The sequence below is a fragment of the Schistocerca piceifrons genome, chromosome 6, assembly GCF_021461385.2.
Source record: "Schistocerca piceifrons isolate TAMUIC-IGC-003096 chromosome 6, iqSchPice1.1, whole genome shotgun sequence".
In the NCBI taxonomy this organism is placed as follows: domain Eukaryota; kingdom Metazoa; phylum Arthropoda; class Insecta; order Orthoptera; family Acrididae; genus Schistocerca; species Schistocerca piceifrons.
The window spans coordinates 321,832,934-321,857,465 of record NC_060143.1 but is presented as its reverse complement, the minus strand read 5'-3'; the positions used below and the strand labels follow the sequence as shown (position 1 = coordinate 321,857,465).

The following is a 24,532-nucleotide window of genomic DNA, read 5'->3' as shown; positions in this document are numbered from 1 at the left end:
CAAACGCTTGTTTTTGTGAACTATCACATGAATTAATTTGTTGTATGTTTTCAGTTGCCTGAAAAAGTAATATTCGAAGCCGTAGTCGCAATAAACAAAAAATAAATTATTTAACACCTATAAGCAGAAATAAACAGGTTTAATGGTAATGATTCTAGTATGAATGACGTAATCAGGCACAATAAGACATTCGAAGTCATCGGTATTTTCTCGGCCAGCATTTTAAATGTTTAATTCGTGTAGTGCTTTTTTCAAGTCTCAACGGACAGTCGATTTCTCTGTCCCGCGAGTTGTGCTCTTGTGGTACTTTCATTTGCGTGCACTGTGAAAACATGTGAAGTTCTTCGAGTTCTGCAGTGAATCATAGGCGCTGAAGGTTAAAAATAGGTGAGCGGCAGATTTTGCTTAGTGCCTTAGTGCCTAGTTTATAGAAATAATCCGTCGCTGCCGATACAGCAGTTTTCAGAAATCACAGCTGTGTTTTTAGCAGAGTCGAGTGTATTAGGTGCATACAAAGAAAAGCAGAGCAAAGCTAAACTGTCTAGTCCTGGTAAGACGAGAATCTCTTTCCAAGCATTTATCCCGACTTGCGGGTTCTGCTTTATAAGTACCGATTTGGCATGGATGCCCTTCCTGCCAACACCCCATAACCCCTGGGACGGAAACAGTGAACGCAAGCGTCTAGTGTAAATCATGTAATAGTGCGAATGTGTTTCGAATGTCTGTGAGTCGTGTAACTGAGGTGGGACGTGGGGACCAGCCCGGTCTTCACCTAGTACGATGTGGAAAACCGCCTAAAAACCACATCGAGGCTGGCCAGCACACTAGCCCTCGTCGTTAATCCGCTGGGAGAATTCGATCCGGGGCCAGCGCGCCTACCCGAGTCCAGGAAGCAGCGCGTTAGCGCTCTCAGCTACCCTGGCGGTTCCTAGCAAGACGAGAATGTGGGAATCTAAAAATATGACGGTTTTGTGCAAGACGCTGTACGGTCTAAGTTTCAGGCGTTTTTGTTCAGAACTAAAAGCCTACAATAAACAGGGTTCTTCAAGTGGTGATCTTAGAAATTGCATTAAGTGAAATTCGAAGTTATACTGTTCGCTTGCTGTACATCGTTTTTACAAGTTACATAATCAACGCCGACACGACTTCAAATTTCCTAACTGCCATCACGAAAATTTCAGCGAGCCTTCTTTCGTAACAACACAATGCACGAAGTGATTTAGGCTGCCGGCCGGAGTGGCCGAGCGGTTCTAGGCGCTACAGTCTGGAACCGCGCGACCGCTGCAGTCGCAGGTTCGAATCCTGCCTCGGGGATGGGTGTTTGTGATGTCCTTAGGTTAGTTAGGTTTAAGTAGTTCTAAGTTCTAGGGGACTGATGACCACAGCAATTAAGTCCCATAGTGCTCAGAGCCATTTGAATCATTTTTTGATTTAGGCTGTTCATTTCCTGGTGAATACATAAATGAGAGACCGTTTATACTTACAAAAATTTCTATTAGTCGTCTTTTTAACAAATAATTTGTAATGAAGTTGTAATTTTTGGTGCACAAGCAGTCAGAGCATAGCATCGCTCCGCTGGTCGAACGTCAGTTGCAAAAAGGAGACTACGAAATTATGGCTCCGTGTGCCACCTGCAGAGCATCCACTACTATTTTGGCACTACTGTGAAAATAACAGCTCTGCCTCAGCAGTTGTGAGAAGTGTTAAGCAGGTGGGAGCAGAAACACCGTCATGGCAGTTACGGAAACTGACCTGTGTATGCACCGCGAACTGAAACAGGTCGAGCATCGCCATACCAACGGCACAGCACAGCGATTTGTCTGTTCTGGGACTGGATGACCCGTTTTCTCACTTTCGAGCGACGGAATTCCCATAGCATGTATGCTTAGAAGCGGTACATCACCATAACAAATGAGCACCTCACCTGTAAACACTGAGGTGACAGGAGTCATGGGATGCCTCCTAATATCGTGTCGGACCTATGTTTTGCAAGGCGTAGTGCAGCAGCTCGATCTGGCATGGACTCAACAAATCGTTGGAAGTCCCAGGCAGAAATACGGAGCCAAGCTGCCTCTAAAGGCGTTCATAATTGCGAAAGTGTTGCCGGCGCAGAATTTTGTTCACGAACTGGTCTCTCTCTATTATGTCCCATAAATGTTCGATGGGGTTCATATGGCTAAATCATTCGCTCGAATTGTCCAGACCAATCGCGAGCAACGGTAGTGGCCTGGTGAAGTGGCGCATTGTCACCGGTAATAATTCCATCGTTGTTTGAGAAGATGAAGTCCATAAATGGCTGCAAATGGTCTCAAAGTAGTGAATGATCGGTCCAGCTGGATCAGAGGATCCAGTCCACCACCAGTTTACACAGCACTTTGTTGACAACTTGGGAGCGTGGCTTCGTGGAGCTAGAGCCGCACTCTGATCCTGCCATCAGCTTTTATAAACTAAAATACGGGTGCACCTGATCAGGCCACGGTTTTCCAGCCGTCTATGGTCCGGAATTTAAAAGAGCTTTGGAGGACTTACGCCGGCCGAAGTGGCCGCGCGGTTCTGGCGCTGCAGTCTGGAACCGCGAGACCGCTACGGTCGCAGGTTCGAATCCTGCCTCGGGCGTGGATGTGTGTTATGTCCTTTGGTTAGTTAGGTTTAAGTAGTTCTAAGTTCTAGGGGACTAATGACCTCAGCAGTTGAGTCCCATAGTGCTCAGAGCCATTTGAACCATTTTTGAGGACTTACGGTCAAATAAGGCAGAAGGGATGGATAACATTCCATCAGAATTTCTAAAATCATTGGGGGAAGTGGCAACAGAACGACTATTCACGTTGGTGTGTAGAATATATGAGTCTGGCGATATACCATCTGACTTTCGGAAAAGCATCATCCACACAATTCCGAAGACGGCAAGAGCTGACAAGTGCGAGAATTATCGCACAATCAGCTTAACAGCTCATGCATCGAAGCTGCTTACAAGAATAATATACAGAAGAATGGAAAAGAAAATTGAGAATGCGCTAGGTGACGATCAGTTTGGCTTTAGGAAAAGTAAATGGACGAGAGAGGCAATTCTGACGTTACGGCTAATAATGGAAGCAAGGCTAAAGAAAAATCAAGACACTTTCATAGGATTTGTCGAACTGGAAAAAGCGTTCGACAATATAAAATGGTGCAAGCTGTTCGAGATTCTGAAAAAAGTAGGGGTAAGCTATAGGGAGAGACGGGTCATATACATTATGTACAACAACCGAGAGGGAATAATAAGAGTAGACGATCAAGAACGAAGTGCTCGTAATAAGGCTGTAGCCGTTCGCCCCTACTCTTCAATCTGTACATCGAGGAAGCAATGATGGAAATAAAAGAAAGGTTCACGAGTGGAATTAAAATACACTCCTGGAAATTGAAATAAGAACACCGTGAATTCATTGTCCAAGGAAGGGGAAACTTTATTGACACATTCCTGGGGTCAGATACATCACATGATCACACTGACAGAACCACAGGCACATAGACACAGGCAACAGAGCATGCACAATGTCGGCACTAGTACAGTGTATATCCACCTTTCGCAGCAATGCAGGCTGCTATTCTCCCATGGAGACGATCGTAGAGATGCTGGATGTAGTCCTGTGAAACGGCTTGCCATGCCATTCCCACCTGGCGCCTCAGTTGGACCAGCGTTCGTGCTGGACGTGCAGACCGCGTGAGACGACGCTTCATCCAGTCCCAAACATGCTCAATGGGGGACAGATCCGGAGAATTTGCTGGCCAGGGTAGTTGACTTACACCTTCTAGAGCACGTTGGGTGGCACGGGATACATGCGGACGTGCATTGTCCTGTTGGAACAGCAAGTTCCCTTGCCGGTCTAGGAATGGTAGAACGATGGGTTCGATGACGGTTTGGATGTACCGTGCACTATTCAGTGTCCCCTCGACAATCACCAGTGGTGTACGGCCAGTGTAGGAGATCGCTCCCCACACCATGATGCCGGGTGTTGGCCCTGTGTGCCTCGGTCGTATGCAGTCCTGATTGTGGCGCTCACCTGCACGGCGCCAAACACGCATACGACCATCATTGGCACCAAGGCAGAAGCGACTCTCATCGCTGAAGACGACACGTCTCCATTCGTCTCTCCATTCACGCCTGTCGCGACACCACTGGAGGCGGGCTGCACGATGTTGGGGCGTGAGCGGAAGACGGCCTAACGGTGTGCGGGACCGTAGACCAGCTTCATGGAGACGGTTGCGAATGGTCCTCGCCGATACCCCAGGAGCAAAGGTGTCCCTAATTTGCTGGGAAGTGGCGGTGCGGTCCCCTACGGCACTGCGTAGGATCCTACGGTCTTGGCGTGCATCCGTGCGTCGCTGCGGTCCGGTCCCAGGTCGACGGGCACGTGCACCTTCCGCCGACCACTGGCGACAACATCGGTGTACTGTGGAGACCTCACGCCCCACGTGTTGAGCAATTCGGCGGTACGTCCACCCGGCCTCCCGCATGCCCACTATACGCCCTCGCTCAAAGTCCGTCAACTGCACATACGGTTCACGTCCACGCTGTCGCGGCATGCTACCAGTGTTAAAGACTGCGATGGAGCTCTGTATGCCACGGCAAACTGGCTGACACTGACGGCGGCGGTGCACAAATGCTGCGCAGCTAGCGCCATTCGACGGCCAACACCGCGGTTCCTGGTGTGTCCGCTGTGCCGTGCGTGTGATCATTGCTTGTACAGCCCTCTCGCAGTGTCCGGAGCAAGTATGGTGGGTCTGACACACCGGTGTCAATGTGTTCTTTTTTCCATTTCCAGGAGTGTACAAGGTGAAAGGATATCAATGATACGATTCGCTGATGACATTGCTATCCTGAGTGAAAGTGAAGAAGAATTAAATGATCTGCTAAACGGAATGAACAGTCTAATGAGTACACAGTATGGTTTGAGAGTAAATCGGAGAAAGACGAAGGTAATGAGAAGTAGTAGAAATGAGAACAGCGAGAAACTTAACATCAGGATTGATGGTCACGAAGTCAATGAAGTTAAGGAATTCTGCTACCTAGACAGTAAAATAACCAATGACGGACGGAGCAAGGAGGACATCAAAAGCAGACTCGCTATGGCAAAAAAGGCATTTCTGGCCAAGAGAAGTCTACTAATATCAAATACCGGCCTTAATTTGAGGAAGAAATTTCTGAGGATGTACGTCTGGAGTACAGCATTGTATGGTAGTGAAACATAGACTGTGGGAAAACCGGAACAGAAGAGAATCGAAGCATTTGAGATGTGGTGCTATAGACGAATGTTGAAAATTAGGTGGACTGATAAGGTAAGGAATGAGGAGGTTCTACGCAGAATCGGAGAGGAAAGGAATAAGTGGAAAACACTGATAAGGAGAAGGGACAGGATGATAGGACATCTGCTAAGACATGAGGGAATGACTTCCATGGTACTAGAGGGAGGTGCAGAGGGCAAAAACTGTAGAGGAAGACAGAGATTGGAATACGTCAAGCAAATAATTGAGGACGTAGGTTGCAAGTGCTACTCTGAGATGAAGAAGTTAGCACAGGAAAGGAATTCGTGGCGGCCCGCATCAAACCAGTCAGTAGACTGATGACCAAGAAAAAAAAAATGGTCCGGCCGATTTGGTTACGAGCCCAGGAGAGACGCTGCAGGCAATGTCGTGATGTCAGCAATGGCACTCGGCTAGGTCGTCTGCTGCCATAGCCCCATTAAAGCCAAATTTCGTCACACTGTCCTAATGGATACATTAATCTCACACTGATTTGTGGGGTTATTTCACGCAGTGTTGCTTATACGTTAGTACTGAAAACCCTACGCAAACGCCGCTGATGTCGGTCATTAAGTGTAGCCCGTCGGCCACTGCGTTGTCCGTGGTGAAAGAGAATGCCTGGAACGTATTTTCGACACACTCTTGACACGATGGATATCGGAATATTGAATTCCCTAACGACTTCCGAAACGTTATGTCCCATGCGTATAGCTCCAACTACCATTCCGCGTTCAAAGCCTGTTAATTCCCGTCGTGCGCCCTTAATCACCTCGGAAACCTTTTCACACGAATCACCTGAGTACAAATGACAGCTCCGTGAATGCAGTGTTGTTTCATATTTCGTGTACGCAATACTTCTGACGTCAGGATATGTGCGTGTCGCTATCGCATGACTTTCTCAGTGTATAAATACCCGTCATTAGGAGGGCTACACCAAGCAACGGGACTATATGGATCTGCTAGTACCTGTCACAATTTTGGGCCTTTACCATAATTTGGTAGGCGCCTTTATGCCAACTGACGTACCGCCAGTGACGCGATCCTATGCTCTAACTGCTTGTGCACCAAAACTTACAACTTCATTACACATTATTTGTTAAAAAGACGACAAATAGAAAATTTTGTAAGTATAAACGCTGTCTCATTTATGTAGTCACCAGGAAATGAACAGCCTGAATCGCTTCGTGCATTGTGTTGTTACGAAATTATCATCATGGCAGTTAGGAAATTTGAAGACGTGTAGGCACTGATTATGTGACTTCGAGAAACGATGTACAGCAAGCAAACAGTATAACTTCAAATTTCACTTAATGCTATTTCTAAGACGCCGATTGTTTTCAAAGTGGCGAAGTCGTCGGCGTTATTCACCACTTGAAGTACCCTGTTTATTGTAGGCTTTCAGTTCTCAATAAAAACGCATGCACAAAATCGTCACATTTTCATATTGCCACATTCTCGTCTTGCCAGGACCTGCCAGGGTAACTGAGAGCGCTAATGCGCTGCTTCCTGGACTCGGGTAGGTGCGCCGGCCCCAGATCGAATCTGCCCAGCGGATTAACGACGAGGGCTGGTGTGCCAGCCAGCCTGCCTGGGTGTCGTTTTTAGGTGGTTTTCCACATCCCATTAGGTGAATACTGGGCTGGTCCCCACGTCCCGCCTCAGTTACACGACTTGCAGACATGTGAAACACATTTACATTATTACATGACGCCGCAGACGTTGACACTGAAACATCACCTTTGGAAAATTAATGAATTACTGTGCTGGTAAACCCCTTACGTTATTTGATTTTCAAACAGCTGAGCAGAACCGAACGTACTCAGACATTTCGCTCTTTTCTTATTCTGATCAACACTAAACTGACACACAATATTTTTAGCGCAACGCAATCTGACTTTCAATAATCCCTACAAAAGAATGGCCCTTACTAACAATGACCTATACCTTTCATGAATCACTTACCTCTACCGAGCGAGGTGGCGCAGTGGTTAGACACTGGACTCGCATTCGGGAGGACGACGGTTCAATCCCGCGTCCGGCCATCCTGATTTAGGTTTTCCGTGATTTCCCTAAATCATTCCAGGCAAATGCCGGGATGGTTCCTCTGAAAGGGCACGGCTGACTTCCTTCCCTAATCCGATGAGACCGATGACCACGCTGTCTGGTCTCCTTCCCCAAACAACCAACCAACCAATCACTTACCTCACAAATCTTCGTTACTCGAACTACTGCAATACAGCGAGCGCACATACTGCAAGCTAAATAAAAGATTCTAACTACTGAAGGCACTAACTACTGATAGGCAAAGTTAGCAAATGAAAGATTTTGATAGGGAACAAACAATGTATTTACCTTAATAGTGTTCAAAAGTAATATATATATATATATATATATATATATATCAGTTCATGACATCCAGTCTTACAAATTTACTCTCTCTGATGGACACACGTCCAGATCATCCGCTCTCAAAACTCCTCCATCTCTCTCCCCACATCCACCATTGCCGGCGACTCACCTCCAACTGCGCATCGCTACGCGCTGTTCACATCCAACTGCCCAACACTACTATAGCGAATATTTCAACAATGCCAACCTGCCACAGAGTGCACACAGCACAGCCAGTGATTTTCATACAGAGCGCTACGTGACGTTACCAATATAAAAACCTAAACAGCCTACTTACAACACCATCTGCGAGAGCACTACGTAATTTCCAACCAATGAGAAGCCGTCTATGGGCTATATAAGGCCGCCACAGCAGCAGTGTTGACAGTCAAATGCTTCTGACGAAGACGATGGAGGTAATCGTCGAAAGCTCGAGGCTTTACTTTGAAGTGGCGCGGCAAAATATACGACAAGAAGTGCTTCTACGAGACGTCTAATGGACTGACCTGGCGATGAGTGACAGGGACACGGGGATGGTGCTCATGGAGCGGCCGCCCACCAGGTAGGCGTCGGCGCCGGAGGAGCGCGCGAAGAAGCCGTAGTAGACGCCGATGGCGGCGCTCACCAGCAGCATGCCGCCGAACACCGCGTAGTCCACCGCGCCCAGCACCGGCGCCGAACCCGTCGCCGCGTCCATCCTGGGCCGCGGTGCTCCGTCTTCTGATTCCTGGGCTGGCGTCGAAAACGGGCCGCACTGGTTGAGGTGCCTGGAGGACTTGGGAATAACGTTACGCGCGTGCGACTTTGAACATGGCTGACGTTTGCGGCAACCGTATACACAAATTTGAACAATATGTAAAAATCTGCCAACAGGTTGCATAGGTTTTCTATATACCTTGACCGGGTTTCGTCACCTCTAAGGATGACTTCATCAGAAGGTAAGGTAATTACATGAAGAACATATCGTCAATGATGTACAGTGATTTAAGAGCTGAGTTGCTCAAGTCATTCATTAAAATATAAGACATAATGTTCCTCACACCACACCGGCGTTACTTATGTATTGATGTTTGACTTTTTGAAGAACATTATGTCTTATATTTTAATGTATGACTTGAGCAACTCAGCTCTTAAATCACTGTACATCTTTGACGATATGTTCTTCATGTAATTACCTTACCTTCTGGTGGAGTCACCCATAGAGGTGACGAAACCTGGTCAAGGTATATAGAAAACCTATGCAACCGGTTGGCAGATTTTTACATATTAAAAAAAAAAATGTTACGCTCGAGATTTCTTTAAGCCTCAATCTTACGACAGGGAACTAGCACATACATACATCAAAAAAGGTTCTGCGTCACCTCAGTTAAATGTAGACCAGATGTGGCTCAAATTCAAAGATACAGTATCGACAGCAATAGTTAGTTTCATACCGGATAAGTTAATAAGAGGCGAGACTGATCCACCATGGTACACAAAACACGTCAGAACGCTGTTGCAGAAGCAACGAAAAAAGCATGAAAAGTTCAGAAGAACACAAAATCCCCAAGACTAGCTAAGTTTCACGGAAGCTCGAAATTTAGTTTCCACAATGAAATATTGTCTCAAAATATGGTACAAAACCCAAAGAGATTGTGGTCGTATGTAAAGTACACCAGTGGCAAAAAACAGTCAATACCGTCACTGCGTGATAGCGATGAAAGTGTTACTGATGATGGTCCCACTAAAGTGGAGTTACTAAAAACAGTTTTCCGTAATTCCCTCGCGAAAGAAGATGGAGTAAATATTCCAGTATTCGAAACCAGAACAGCGGTTAGCACGAGTGACATAAAAGTAGATACCTTAGGTGTTGCGAAACAACTCAAATCACTTAAAGGCAAGTCTTCCGGTCCAGATGGTATACCAATCAGGTTACTTTTTTAGAGTATGCAGACACAATAGCGCCTTTCTTATCAATCATATACAAAAGTTCACTTGACGAAAGGTCTGTTCCTAAAGGCTGGTAAGTAGCACAGGTCACACCAATATTCAAGAAAGGAAATAGGAGTAACCCACTGAATTACAGACCCATATCACAGACCTCAATTTGCAGTAGGATTTTGGAGCATATACTGTACTCGAACATTATGGTTCAAATGGCTCTGAGCACTATGGGACTTAACATCTGTGGTCATCAGTCCCCTGGAACTTAGAACTACTTAAACCTAACTAACCTAAGGACATCACACACATCCATGCCCGAGGCAGGATTCGAACCTGCGACCGTAGTGGTCTTGTGGTTCCGGACTGAGCGCCTAGAACCGCTAGACCACCGCGGCCGTCACTCGAACATTATGAATCACCTCTATGAAAATGACTTATTGATTCATAACCAACATAGATTCAGAAAATATCGTTCTTGTGCAACACAGCTAGCTCTTTATTCCCAGAAGTAATGAGTGCTGTCGACAAGGGATCTCAGATCGATTCCATATTCCTAGATTTTGCAGAAGGTTTTTCATACCGTTCGCCGGCCGGAGTGGCCGAGCGGTTCTAAGCGCTTCAGTCTGGAACCGCGCGACCTCTACGGTAGCAGGTTCGAATCCTGCCTTGGGCATGGATGTGTGTGATGTCCTTAGGTTAGTTAGGTTTAAGTAGTTCTAAGTTCTAGGGGACTGATGACCGCAGATGTTAAATCCCATAGTGCTCAGAGCCATTTGAACAATTTTTTGATACCGTTCCTCACAAGCGACTATTAATCAAATTGCATACATCTGGAGTATCGTCTGATTTGTGTGACTGGATTCGTAATTTCCTCTCAGAAAGGTCACACTTCGAAGTGATAGACGGTAAATCATCGAGTAGAACAGAAGTGATATCTGGTGTTCCGCAAGGTAGATTCATAGGCCCTCTGCTGTTCCTGATTTTCATAAATGGTCTAGGTGATAATATGAGTAGCCCCCTTACATTGTTTGCAGATGACGCTGTAATTTACCGTCCAGTAAAGTCATCAGATCAATTCCAATTACAAAATGATCTAGAGAGAATTTCTGTATGGTACGAAAAGTGGCAATTAGCACTAAACAAAGAAGAGTGCGGGGTCATCCATAAGGGTACTAAAGGAAATCCGATAAATTTTGGCTATATGATAAATCGCACGAATCTAAGGGCTGTCAATTCGACTAAATACCTAGGAATTATAATTACGAGCCACTCAAATTGGAAAGACCACATAGATAATATTGTGGGGAAGGCGAAACAAAGACTGCGCTTTGTTGGCCGAACACTTAGAAGATGCGACAAACCCACTAAAGAGACAGTCTACATTACACTTGTCCGTCCTCTGCTGGAATATTGCTGCGCGATATGGGATCCTTACCAGGTAGGATTGACGGAAGACATCGAGTAAGTGCAAAGAAGGGCAGCTCGTTCGTGTTATCGCGCCATAGGGGAGAGAGTGTCACTGATATACGCGAGTTGGGGTGGCAGTCACTGAAACAAAGACGGTTTTCTTTGCGGCAAGATCTATTTACGAAATTTCAATCACCAGCTTTCTCTTCCGAATGGGACAATATTTTTTTGACGCCCATCTACGTAGGGAGGAATGATCATCATAATAAAATAAGAGAAATCAGAGCTCGAACGGAAAGATTTAGGTTTTCCTTTTTCCCACGCCCCATTCGAGAGTGGAATGGTAAAGAAGTAGTATGAAAATGGTTCGATGAACCCTCTGCCAGGCACTTAAGTGTGAATTATAGAGTAACCATATAGATGTAGATGTAGTTCCAGGAGTTACGGAACCTGTACAGAAAACTGGAATAGAGATCAACATAAACATCATTTCCAACCTTTTTATTGCTGATGGAAACCACACATTACATGTCTTACCACCATACAGCGAGACCTTCAGAGATGATCCAGACTCTCTACACACCGGTACCTCTAATACCCAGTAGCCTGAATTCGTCGTGGCATGCTATCCACAAGCTCATCAAGGCACTGTTGGTCCGGATTGTCCCACTCCTCAACGGCGATTCGGCGTAGATCCCTTAGATTGGTTGGTGGGTCTCGTCGTCCATAACCAGCCCTTTTCAATCTATCCCACGCATGTGAGACCTGAGTTTCTCCTGGCGTATACAACTTTCAAATAACTTCCGGGAATTCAGCCAGGTAACACTTTCAGCGACCGCCGATATTTCGGCGGGAGAACACCCCGCCATTTTCAAGGCAAACTGCAACGGACAGGAGGCGTACATGCAAATTTAAAACCTCGGTTCTCGGACTGAAGCAGGAAAGATAACACACAGTCCGAGAACCGAGGTTTTAAATTTGCATGTACGCCTCCTGTCCGTTGCAGTTTGCCTTGAAAATGGCGGGGTCTTCTCCCGCCGAAATATTGGCGGTCGCGAAAGTGTTACCTGGCTGAATTCCCGGAAGTTATTTGAATATCCTACGCATGTTCAATAGGATTCAAGTCTGTAGAACATCTGGCCACTCTAGTCAGGCGATGTCGTCATCCTGAGGGAAGTCATTCACAAGTTGTGCACGATGGGGGCGCGAATCGTCCTCCATGAAAACGAATGCCTCGTCAATATGGTTGCTCTATCCGTTGGATGATGACATTCACTTATCGTACAGCCGCTACGGCGTCTTCAGTGATCACCAGCGGCGTAAGTTGGCCCCACATAATGCCACCCCAAAACAGCAGGGAACCTCCACCTTGCTGCATTCGCTGGACAATGTGACTAAGGCGTGCAGCCTGACCGGGTTTCCTCCATATTCGTCTCCAAAGATTGGTTGAAGGCATATGCGACATTCATCGGTGAGAGAACGTGATTCCAATCCTGAGCGATCCATTCGGCATGTTGTTGGGCTCATCTCTACTGCGCTGCATTGGTGTCGAGGTTGCAAAGATGGACCTCGCCATGGACGTCGGGAGTGAAGTTGCGCATCATGCAGTCTACTGCGCACTGTTTGAGTCGTAACACGACGTCCTGTGGCTGCACGAAAAGCGTTATTCAACATGTTGGCGTTGCCGTCAGGGTTCCTCCGAGCCATAATCCGTAGGTAGCGGTCATCAGCTGCAGTAGTAGCCCTTGGGCGTTCTAAGCGAGGCATGTCATCAACAGTTCCAGGATCTCTGTATCTCCTGAACGTCCGAACAACAAATGTTTTTGTTCACTCCAAGACGTCTGGACACTTCGCTTGCTGCGCGGTGGCCATGCGGTTCTAGGCGCTGTAGTCCGGAACCGCGCGACTGCTACGGTCGCAGGTTCGAATCCTGCCTCGGGCATGGATGTGTGTGATGTCCTTAGGTTAGTTAGGTTTAAGTAGTTCTAAGTTCTAGGGGACTGATGATCTCAGATGTTAAGTCCCTTAGTGCTCAGAGCCATTTTAACCATTTTGAACTTCACTTGTTGAGAGCCCTTCCTGTCACAAAGTAACAATGCGGACGTGATCGAACCACGGTATTGACAGTCTAAGCATGGCTGAACTAGAGACAACACGAGCCGTGCACCTCCTTCCTGGTGGAGTGACTGGAACTGATCGGCTGTCGGACCCCCTCCGTCTAATAGGTGCTGCTTATGCATGGTTATTTACATCTTTGGGCAGTTTTAGTGACATCTCTGAACAGTCAAAGGGACTGTGTCTGTGATACAATATCCACAGTCAACGTCTATATTCAGGAGTTCTGGGAACTGGGGTGATGTAAAACTTGTTTTGTTGTGTGTAATACATACTGGATATCCGTATTATTAGACGGCTAATAAGGTCACACAGTCCCACTTGCAGATTGCAGCTCGCTATTATCAGATAATAGGGAGTTCATAATTAATCATTCATTCCTATAACTTTTTCTAAGACTGCTGTAAATCTATTTTTGATTTATCACCATTTGGAGACTACAGTCTCATGTCCCGTTTTCTTGCGCTTTGAATGACAATTGGCACAAGACTGCAGAAAAGTTGGGTGTTAGATCTACATTCATATTTTTTGGAGATAATGACACGAAGTACACACACAGCTTGTAAAAGAGTGCCTCCTCTATTGCTGACCTAATCAATGGCGCCGCATTATGTTCAGCGATGAATCACGGTCCTGCACTACCATGAGTGACCATCATCGGTGAGTATGGCAATCGGCGCTACCATGCCACGCCAGGCTGTCGTTTGTGTTGTGGTGTTAACTGCGGCCTCCGCATGAGATGGTAATTCCGTAGTCGGACTGCTGCTTTTATGCGCTGTGTTTTGGAACATATTACTAACAGACTAACCTAATTCATGGTTCATGGTTCATAGATCGTCCGCTGAGGTGGCCGAGCTGTTCTAGGCGCTACAGTCTGGAACCGCGAGACCGCTACGATCACAGGTTCGAATCCTGCCTCGGGCATCGACGCGTGTGATGTCCTTAGGTTAGTTAGGTTTAAGTAGTTCTAAGTTATAGGGGACTGATGACCTCAGAAATTAAGTCCCATGGTGCTCAGAGCCATTTTCGGTTCATCGATCGTGAACTCAGTTGCAGATTGCCTATCTAATGGCTTCCAGGAGCAACAAAAATTTTATTTTCAGTATTTCGTGTAATTCGTGATTGAGTATAAATACTGTGATAATCCTATCATTAAGAAATGTAATGTTACATTAAAGGTTTCAACGCAGTAATACATGTATCACAGTTAGAAAGTGTGTACATGTCATGAGGAATTCTAGCTCACTGCAAGCAAATGATGCTGGGTATATTCATTCAGTATTTGGGAAGAGTGACTTCCAACAAACTTTAAACGCGATTTCAGAACTGTATGAACCCTTGCCGGCCGAAGTGGCCGTGCGGTTAAAGGCGCTGCAGTCTGGAACCGCAAGACCGCTACGGTCGCAGGTTCGAATCCTGCCTCGGGCATGGATGTCTGTGATGTCCTTAGGTTGGTTAGGTTTAACTAGTTCTAAGTTCTAGGGGACTAATGACCTCAGCAGTTGAGTCTTATAGTGCTCAGAGCCAATTTGTATGAACCTTTTCCTCGCTGACACCCCATGTGGTAAACGCCTCCCTCAGGAAGTATTTCCTTCCGTTAAAAAAAAAAAAAAAGAAAAAAAAAGAAGGAAAAGCTCCAGAGTGAGATTTTCACTCTGCAGCGGAGTGTGTGCGCAGTGTGTGCCGGACCGAGACTTGAACTCGGGACCTTTGCCTTTCGAGGGCAAGTGCTCTACCAACTGAGCTACCCAAGCACGACTCACGCCCCGTCCTCACAGCTTTACTTCTGCCAGTACCTCGTCTCCAACCTTCCACAGGTCCCGAGTTCGAGTCTCGGTCCGGTACACAGCTTTAATCTGCCAGGAAGTTTTATATCAGCACACACTCCGCTGCAGAGTGAAAATCTCATTCTGGAAACATCCCCAAGGCTATGGCTAAGCCATGTCTCCGCAATATCCTTTCTTTCAAGAGTGCTAGTTCTGCAAGGGGAACTTCTGTAAAGTTTGGAATGTGGGAGACGAGGTAATGGCGGAAGTAAAGCTGTGAGAACGGGGCGTGAGTCGTGCTTGGGTAGCTCAGCCGCCGAGCTGGACGGACGTGTGGCGGCAGCGCTAGGAGGGCTGGCGTAAACAGCGGCTGTGTGGCTGTTACGAAGGCCAGTAGAGCGCTTTCTTTACTTTGCATCTTTCAGTGATTTAAAATGACAAAATGAACGAAATTAACTGTGAAAGAAGAGACACGGTTAGATTCACTTTTGATTGGACCTGTAAAAGACTAAAGACTTTTGAGATAAAAAGGTAGCTTTCAGAAACAGTTAAGATCACAGGAGACGAAATTATTGGCGTTCATCTTTCTTTTGTTTCCAATTCTGTCTTTTTGAAATTGATTTCCTCTGATTTGTGCTCCTCGATAGTTGACAAATGTGGTGGCAAAATGAAATTTAATCATACAGACTGAACCGTTAGTGACGTTCTTGTTTCCCATGCTGGGCTAAGCATTCGAACAGTGAGAGTTTTCGAACTGCCGTTCGAGGTCCCTGCCGGAGCAATCAATGCTGCTCCTCAGCCCTATGGTAGGGTTATATCTAATATTGCAGAAAAATGGTCGGAGCAATATATGTTTCCGGTTTTGAATGGAGTTAGACAGATTAAGATTGAGCTCTTACCACATATCCCTTCTTACTTGAATATCTGTGGCCATCGCGCTCTCATAATGTATGATGGGCAGCCACGGACTTGTGCGTTATGTAACGCCACAGGGCACGTCAGAAGTGAGTGCAGTAGAAGGCGTGTTCCTCAGTTACCGACTAACGAGGCGGCTGTCCCAGGAGAAGCTGTAAGCATGCAAGTGACGTACGCTGCCGCGGCAGCTGGCCGGGCACCCTATCAACAGGCGGGACCTTCCGACGCGCGCACGGAAACGGGAAGCACCGCGGAGTTGACTAACGATGACAATCAGAAACTGGCCAGTAATGACGTCACTGAGGGCGCACCGCACTTGCCTTCTGACAACTCTTCCCACGAGCGACAAGCTTCATCGATAATACCTGATGTAGACATGGTAGAGTACGAAGCGGTAGTTACACATGCATGGGCCAACATCCCAGAGGGAACTACAGTGGATTGACATAAAGAGGAAGTGATGCAACAAATAACTGACGACCACACAGATGACAGGACACTACAGATAGGTTCAGGAAACGTCAAAGGAAAATGGGGGGCGCAAGAAGACGAACAAATGACACCACCCATCTCACGTGTCGTAGAAACAGCAGCAACGGCTGACTCCGAAATTAACGGAGCTAAAAAATCTTCCACCACGAAGGCGGGACAGGTGACTTCTCCTCGACCTTCCATGGAATCGCCAGTAAGTTCACCACAGGTTTCACCGACGATTTCACCAAAATCATCAAAAAATAGAAAGAGACGAAAGCACATCAAGCTGCAGGGAACTTGGCCCCTACTTTAAGAGAGCGGCTGAGGAAGATACAGGAGACCGAAAAGAAGGACGAATATACACAAAAGGCAGCCGGTCGGCGAGTGTTCGGATCGGAACAAGAGAAAAAGAACGGACTGAAACGCCACACGGAACATTTGAACCCTTACATGACAATACGACATCAGCTATGGACAATGAAACCCGACTTGGACAAGGACATGGACACATCACCGCGACACGATTTAACTGTGCGGACGAAAAGGAGGATCAGACCGATGCAATGGAGGCGGAAGGTGCATTTGAGGAAGAATTTTTTTATTAAAAATTGTCACACTGAGCTCTAAGAAGAAAGAACAAAAAGAAGGAAAACCGTCATTGGAATAAAAGTAAAATGAAATAAACTATATGTATCTAAACAGAAGTTATTGTACGCGGCTCCAATAACGTGTCCTCTATTTACTGTCTTGTAGCGTCTCACAGTGGAACATACATATAACGTGACCACCCTAAACATAAATAAAATTCAGAGTCAAGCAAAGGCAGCTGCACTGAAGGACTTTCTGTATCAGTCAGATACAGATATCGCCTTGCTGCAGGAAGTTAATGTCAGAGAGTTGTATGTTTCAGGGAACAAAGAGGTGTTGAATGTGGCTCTAGAAAACGCGTGTGGAACAGCCATCCTAGCTATAGAAGGGATCGAGATGACAAACGTGTGTCTTTTAGAGTCGGGGAGGGGAATTAGCTGCAAAATTTTTAACACCACTTTTATAAACCTATACGCACCATCAGCCAACAATGCGAGACGAGAGAGGACAGCCTTTTTTAAAAGTGACATTTTATTTCTACTCCAAGAAAACCCCGCAGAAATTGTCATTGGCGGAAATTTTTATTGCGTTTTAAATAAAAAGGATCAGCCTCCAAATTTTAACTTCTCCTAAGAACTGCAGGGGTTGGTCACCAACATGAAGTGGTTTTTTTGATGCGTGGGAAATAATATATCCGATGCTGGTTCGCTTCACATATATCACTGGTGCTACACGGAGTAGAATCGACAGAATATATGTCACCCCCAATTTAGACACCAAAGTCAGTAGTATCGAGGTGATACCAGCTGCCTTCTCTGACCACCTCGGAGTGAGGTGCAGCATCAAATTAACCAGGCAAGAGACATATTGGGGTCGCCCACTATGGAAGTTAGGTATCAATACCCTCTCTGAAAACGCTCTAGCTTTAGAGATGCAAGAAACTAGGCAGTCTGTTTTAAGGATGCGTACTAAATATGGAAGGTACCCGTGGTCTAGGGGTAGCGTCTTTGATTCATAATCAAAACGTCTTCGGTCCCGGGTTCGATCCCCGCCACTGCCTAAATTTTGATAAATAATCAGCATTGGCGGCCGAAGACTTCCGGCATAAGAAGTCAGCCTCATTCTGCCAACGGCCTTGTCAAAGAGGGTGGAGGAGCGGATAGAGGTTCAGGACACTCTCTTGTCCTAGGTGTGGGAAATTGCCCCTAAAGGCGGAAGAATCAGCAATGATCAACGACATGTGGATACAGAAGGCAATGGAAACCACTGCATTAAAGACACGTAACGTGTATCCACAGGACATGTGGCCTGTAATTGAAGAAGTGTCATGATGATCTCTCCATTGGCAAAAGATTCGGAATAGTCCCCCATTCGGATCCCCGGGAGGGGACTGCCAAGGGGGAGGTTACCATGAGAAAAAGATTGAATAATCGACCAAAGGATAACGTTCTAAGAGTCGGGGCATGGAATGTCAGAAGCTTGAAAGTGGTAGGGAAACTAGAAAATCTGAAAGTGGAAATGCAAAGGCTCAATCTAGATATAGTAGGGGTCAGTGAAGTGAAGTGGAACGAAGACAAGGATTTCTGGTCAGATGAGTATCGGGTAATATCAACAGCAGCAGAAAATGGTATAACAGGTGTAGCATTCGTTATGAATAGGAAGGTAGGGCAGAGGGTGTGTTACTGTGAACAGTTCAGTGACCGGTTTGTTCTGATCAGAATCGACAGCAGACCAACACCGGCAACGATAGTTCAGGTATACATGCCGACGTCGCAAGCTGAAGATGAACAGATAGGGAAAGTGTATGAGGATATTGAAAGGGTAATGCAGTATGTAAAGGGGGGCGAAAATCTAATAGTCATGGGCGACTGGAATGCAGTTGTAGGGGAAGGAGTAGAAGAAAAGGTTACAGGAGAATATGGGCTTGGGACAAGGAATGAAAGAGGAGAAAGACTAATTGAGTTCTGTAACAAGTTTCAGCTAGTAATAGCGAATACCCTGTCCAAGAATCACAAGAGGAGGAGGTATACTTGGAAAAGGCCGCGAGATACGGGAAGATTTCAATTACATTACATCATGGTCAGGCAGAGATTCCGACATCAGATACTGGATTGTAAGGCGTACCCAGGAGCAGATATAAACTCAGCTCACAATATAGTAGTGATGAAGAGTAGGCTGAAGTTCAAAACATTAGTCAGGAAGAATCAATACGCAAAGAAGTGGGATACGGAAGTACTAAGGAATGACGAGATACGTTTGAAGTTCTCTAACGCTATAGATACAGCAATAAGGAACAGCGCAATAGGCAGTACAGTTGAAGAGGAATGGACATCTCTAAAAAGGGCCATCACAGAAGTTGGGAAGGGAAACATAGGTACAAAAAAGGTAGCTGCGAAGAAACCATGGGTAACAGAAGAAATACTTCAGTTGATTGATGAAAGGAGGAAGTACAAACAATGTCCGGGAAAATCAGGAATACAGAAATACAAATCGCTGAGGAATGAAATAAATAGGAAGTGCAGGTAAGCTAAGACGAAATGGCTGCAGGAAAAATGTGAAGACATCGAAAAAGATATGATTGTTGGAAGGACAGACTCAGCATACAGGAAAGTCAAAACAACCTTTGGTGACATTAAAAGCAACGGTGGTAACATTAAGAGTGCAACGGGAATTCCACTGTTAAGTGCTGAGGAGAGAGCAGATAGGTGGAAAGAATACATTGAAAACCTCTATAAGGGTGAAGATTTGTCTGATGTGATAGAAGAAGAAACAGGAGTCGATTTAGAAGAGATAGGGGATCCAGTATTAGAATCGGAATTTAAAAGAGCTTTGGAGGACTTACGGTCAAATAAGGCAGAAGGGATAGATAACATTCAATCAGAATTTCTAAAATCATTGGGGAAAGTGGCAACAAAACAACTATTCACGTTGGTGTGTAGAATATATGAGTCTGGCGATATACTATCTGACTTTCGGAAAAGCATCATCCACACAATTCCGAAGACGGCAAGAGCTGACAAGTGCGAGAATTATCGCACAATCAGCTTAACAGCCCATGCATCGAAGCTGATTACAAGAATAATATACAGAAGAATGGAAAAGAAAATTGAGAATGCGCTAGGTGACGATCAGTTTGGCTTTAGGAAGTAAAGGGACGAGAGAGGCAATTCTGACGTTACAGCTAATAATGGAAGCAAGGCTAAAGAAAAATCAAGACACTTTCATAGGATTTGTCGACCTGGAAAAAGCGTTCGACAATATAAAATAGTGCAAGCTGTTCGATATTCTGAAAAAAGTAGGGGTAAGCTATAAGAAGAGACGGGTCATATACAATATGTACAACAACCGAGAGGGAATAATAAGAGTGGACGATCAAGAACGAAGTGCTCGTATTAAGAAGGGTGTAAGACAAGGCTGTAGCCTTTAGCCCCTACTCTTCAATCTGTACATCGAGGAAGCAATGATGGAAATAAAAGAAAGGTTCACGAGTGGAATTAAAATACAATGTGAAAGGATATCAGTGATACGATTCGCTGATGACATTGCTATCCTGAGTGAAAGTGAAGAAGAATTAAATGATCTGCTGAACGTAATGAACAGTCTAATGAGTACACAGTGTTTTGGGAGTAAATCGGAGAAAAACGAAGGTAATGAGAAGTAGTAGAAATGAGAACAGCGAGAAACTTAACATCAGGATTGATGGCCACGAAGTCAATGAAGTTAAGGAATTCTGTTACCTAGGCAGTAAAATAACCAATGACGGACGGAGCAAGGAGGACATCAAAAGCAGACTCGCTATGGCAAAAAAGGCATTTCTGGCCAAGAGAAGTCTACTAATATCAAATACCGGCCTTAATTTGAGGAAGAAATTTCTGAGGATGTACGTCTGGAGTACAGCGTTGTATGGTAGTGAAACATGGACTGTGGGAAAACCGGAACAGAAGAGAATCGAAGCATTTGAGATGTGGTGCTATAGACGAATGTTGAAAATTAGGTGGACTGATAAGGTAAGGAATGAGGAGGTTCTACGCAGAATCGGAGAGGAAAGGAATAAGTGGAAAACACTGATAAGGAGAAGGGACAGGATGATAGGACATCTGCTAAGACATGAGGGAATGACTTCCATGGTACTAGAGGTAGCTGTAGAGGGCAAAAACTGTAGAGGAAGACAGAGATTGGAATACGTCAAGCAAATAACTGAGGACGTAGGTTGCAAGTGCTACTATGAGATGAAGAGGCTAGCACAGGAAAGGAATTCGTGGCGGGACGCATCAAACCAGTCAGTAGACTGATGACCAAAAAAAAAACTAAATATAGAACAACTATTGAATGGTGGACTATGGCCGCTAAGAAAAAGATAAGAGCAGCGCTGATATGTTACGCCAAAGAAAGGGCAATGTGCGTAAGAGACCTTTACAACCAACCAATGTATCAAGACGTCTTTATCAATATTAAAATCGTTAAAGCCAAAATGATAAATATAAAGAGGGTACATTTGGAGGGATTACAAATCAAATCACACATAGAACGACGGTGGAGGCAGAAAACACCTCCATCTACCACTTGATACAACACACAAAAAACAGAAGAAGAAATTTTATTTCCAGCCTCAGAACGGAAGATAACAGAGTCCTAACAGAAAAAAGGGATATTTTAAATGAAGCACATAGATTTTTTCAGCAATTATATTCTGGAAATGCTACTGACGAAAACTCAGTACAAGAGTTTTTACAGAACTCCGGAATAGAGGCAGTTGTTACAGAGGAGGAGAACAGATGTTTAACGTTAGAAATTACGAATGACGAGGTTTTTGATATACTCAAATCTTCACCTTCACGGAAGTCTCCCGACCCAGGCGTCTTGCCTGTGGAGTTTTATAGGACCTTTTGGCACCTAATAGGTTCCCAGTTCACGAAAGTAGTTAATGACGTCTTGAGGGGAGAGGAAATTCCTGCTGCTTTCAAGGAAAGTGTAACTGTACTACTTCCAAAGGGAAGGAGTACGGACGCGAAAAATATTACTAAAATGAGGCCGATCAGTCTAATGAACTCAGATTACAAGGTAGTTGCACGTGTAATTAAAGAACGAATGGGACCGATTTTAGAAAAAGTCATTGGATGCCACCAGACGTGTCTCCCTCGACGTACCATTTTTAAGACTGTATGTGAATATCGAGACATTATTTCTGTTTTCTCATCATCGTCAGCGAATGGAAGCATGGCCTTCATTGATTTTGCTAAAGCGTTTGACAGAGTCAACTATGGATATATGTTCCGAACCTTGAAACACACGGGTTTCAATGAAGGCAACTTAGCGGTTTTAATGAACATCGTCAGAGGCATACGAACCAAAATCTCGATGAATGGACAATATACTAATGAAGTATTGATATCTAGTGGAGTTCCTCAGGGAAGTCCCCTGTCCATGTTGTTTTATGTGGTTTCTCTGGAACCCCTTTTACGGCTTTTGAACACAACCTTAGAAGGCATAACAATAGCTGGGCTGAAGACGGTTACAAATGCATACGCTGACGATGTGGGAGTTCTAGTAAGGAGCGATTATGACTGTGGCCAGCTAACGGACAAGTTATTGCTTTATAGCAGGGTAACTGGTGCGAGGATAAATGAAACGAAAAGTTTCTTTATAAATTTACAGGGTCTGGACAATGCGCAGCTACCGTGGGCAAACAGGATGGGCCGTCACACTGCTTTGGGCATAACTTTTTACGGTTGCCCATTAAGAAAAACGGCTGCTAATTGGAAACAGGTGTTAGGAAAAATCAGAGGCAGCTTAATACTGCATAAAACAAGAGACTTAAATATCAAGCAAAGAACTAAACTAATAAACTGTGCAGTTCTTTCGAAGACTGCATATGTCTCTCAGATTTTACCAACACCTCCAGACATAGTGAAATCTATAATGAGCACAATCTATCAATACGTCTGGAAAGGCCATATTTTTAGAGTAGCAGTAGGAACGACTACATCGAGACCCAAAAACGAAGGCCTAGGGCCGACAGACCTTCGGAGGAAAAACACTGCCCTTTTCATTAAAAGAACGCTAAAACTTACAGAGACGCAGCCGAACGGCATAACTGCCGCTCTATTTGACCTTCTTAAACCCGGAAGCATACAGCCGTCAGTAGATGTTCACAACATAAATTACAACCTAAAGCATATTAAGGATTTTTATGTAGAATTAAGCTACTTGACATGCATTTTAACTGACAAAAATAAGAGGACAAGTAAATATATACTAGGGAAGTTACAATCATGCGAAAACCAAAATAAAATGGAGCTGAAGTATCCCAACAAAACCTAGAAAAAAATATGGATTAATATAAATAACAAAACACTGACTACGGAAGTGCAAGCGTCATGGTACAGAGTTGTCAACAACATAATTAGCACCAACGAAAAACTGTATTCAATAGGACTACATGCAACCAATGTGTGCCAAAAATATCACAATTTGGACTCCTTAAAGCACCGCTTCATCTGTAATGTATACAAGAATATTTGGAATGACATTGTATTGCAAGTCGTTTTTCTCAAACGGACCGATGGGAGAGAAATCACACTACACGATATACTCTTCCCGGAAGAAGTTTCCTTTCCACCACAAAAAAACAATGTCATCTTGTGGCTATTCGGAAATTTTGTCAATTATGTTGTCAACAACAAAGGCAATGACAATCTACAAGAATATTGAGAATATATGAAAGACGAATACTTCAAAATATACCGATACAAAGACCATAAAAAGAAGTTCGGAAATATGATGCAAATTTTGTTTCAGAAACAAGGCATCGGTTAATACCTAAATAATATGAAATCGACGGAACAAGATAGACTGCCAAAGTAGGGGATTGCTGTTGAGGGTGAAGTACGGTGGGGACCTCGTGTGCCCCGAGGCCAATACGGTAGCTGTGAAGGCCTCAACAGAACCCCGAGAAAGTAAGTTTTACCAAAAAGTAACAGGAGTCATGCCACAGCACAAGAATAGTAGGGAAAAACTATTCTAATGCATAAGACGTGCATCACTGAAGAAGTTTAATTTCCTCTCTTAGTTTTTACTTTTGCTTCTCTCTCATTTTTGTTTCAATTCTAATGGAAGAATATTTTGCGTTCCGTTAATGCAGTCAACAGTATTATAGAGAGAGTTATTTTCACGGTAATCCATTCGGATTTCAATTTTCTAACATTGTCTTCAAGATGCAATTCAGTTTCATAACCCATTAAAAAAAAGTGGCATTGAAGCTCGCCGAAGAAGGCGCATGAAGGAGAGCGAATGGAAGGGCTAGAAGGGGAGATGGGAGGCCCTTTAAAAAAAAAAAAAAAAGTTGGTAGAGCACTTTCCCGCAAAAGGCAAAGGTCCCGAGTTCGAGTCTCGGTCCGGCACACAGTTTTAATCTGTCAGGAAGTTGAAAAAAAAAGCTGTTTCAATAACTCGCTTAATATAATATTTAATGTTACTTTTTAAGTAATTGAAATTTTTACAGTCTAAGAAAGAACCAGTATTCTGATTCTATGCTTTTTGAAATTTTCACCTTGAGGAGAAAAGATAAAATGTGTAATAGTTAATGAAGTGTACGTTAGTGTTTACACTTTATGTAGTTACTAAAGGAAATATGATGCAATTTGGTGATACAGCAGGAGAAAATTGGGAGAACTGTT

At 44.7% G+C, this 24,532-nt stretch overlaps 1 protein-coding gene and 1 non-coding gene across 4 annotated transcripts in view; both read right to left on the bottom strand.

The window, feature by feature from the left end:
• The window catches only part of LOC124802849 (sodium-coupled monocarboxylate transporter 1-like), a 235,068-nt gene that overhangs the window by 170,522 nt on the left and 40,014 nt on the right, over positions 1 to 24,532 (bottom strand). For 2 of the 3 annotated variants that reach the window (XM_047263870.1, XM_047263872.1), the window contains exon 2: positions 8,175 to 8,435. In XM_047263870.1, the coding sequence (XP_047119826.1) occupies positions 8,175 to 8,365 (191 nt within the window). In that variant the 5' untranslated portion in view covers positions 8,366 to 8,435. Of the gene's footprint in view, positions 1 to 8,174; positions 8,444 to 24,532 lie in introns of all 3 variants that reach the window. The other variant, XM_047263871.1, reaches the window with a different exon arrangement.
• Trnas-cga lies at positions 14,794 to 14,868 on the bottom strand. The gene has a single exon. It is a non-coding gene; the product is annotated as a tRNA-Ser (tRNA).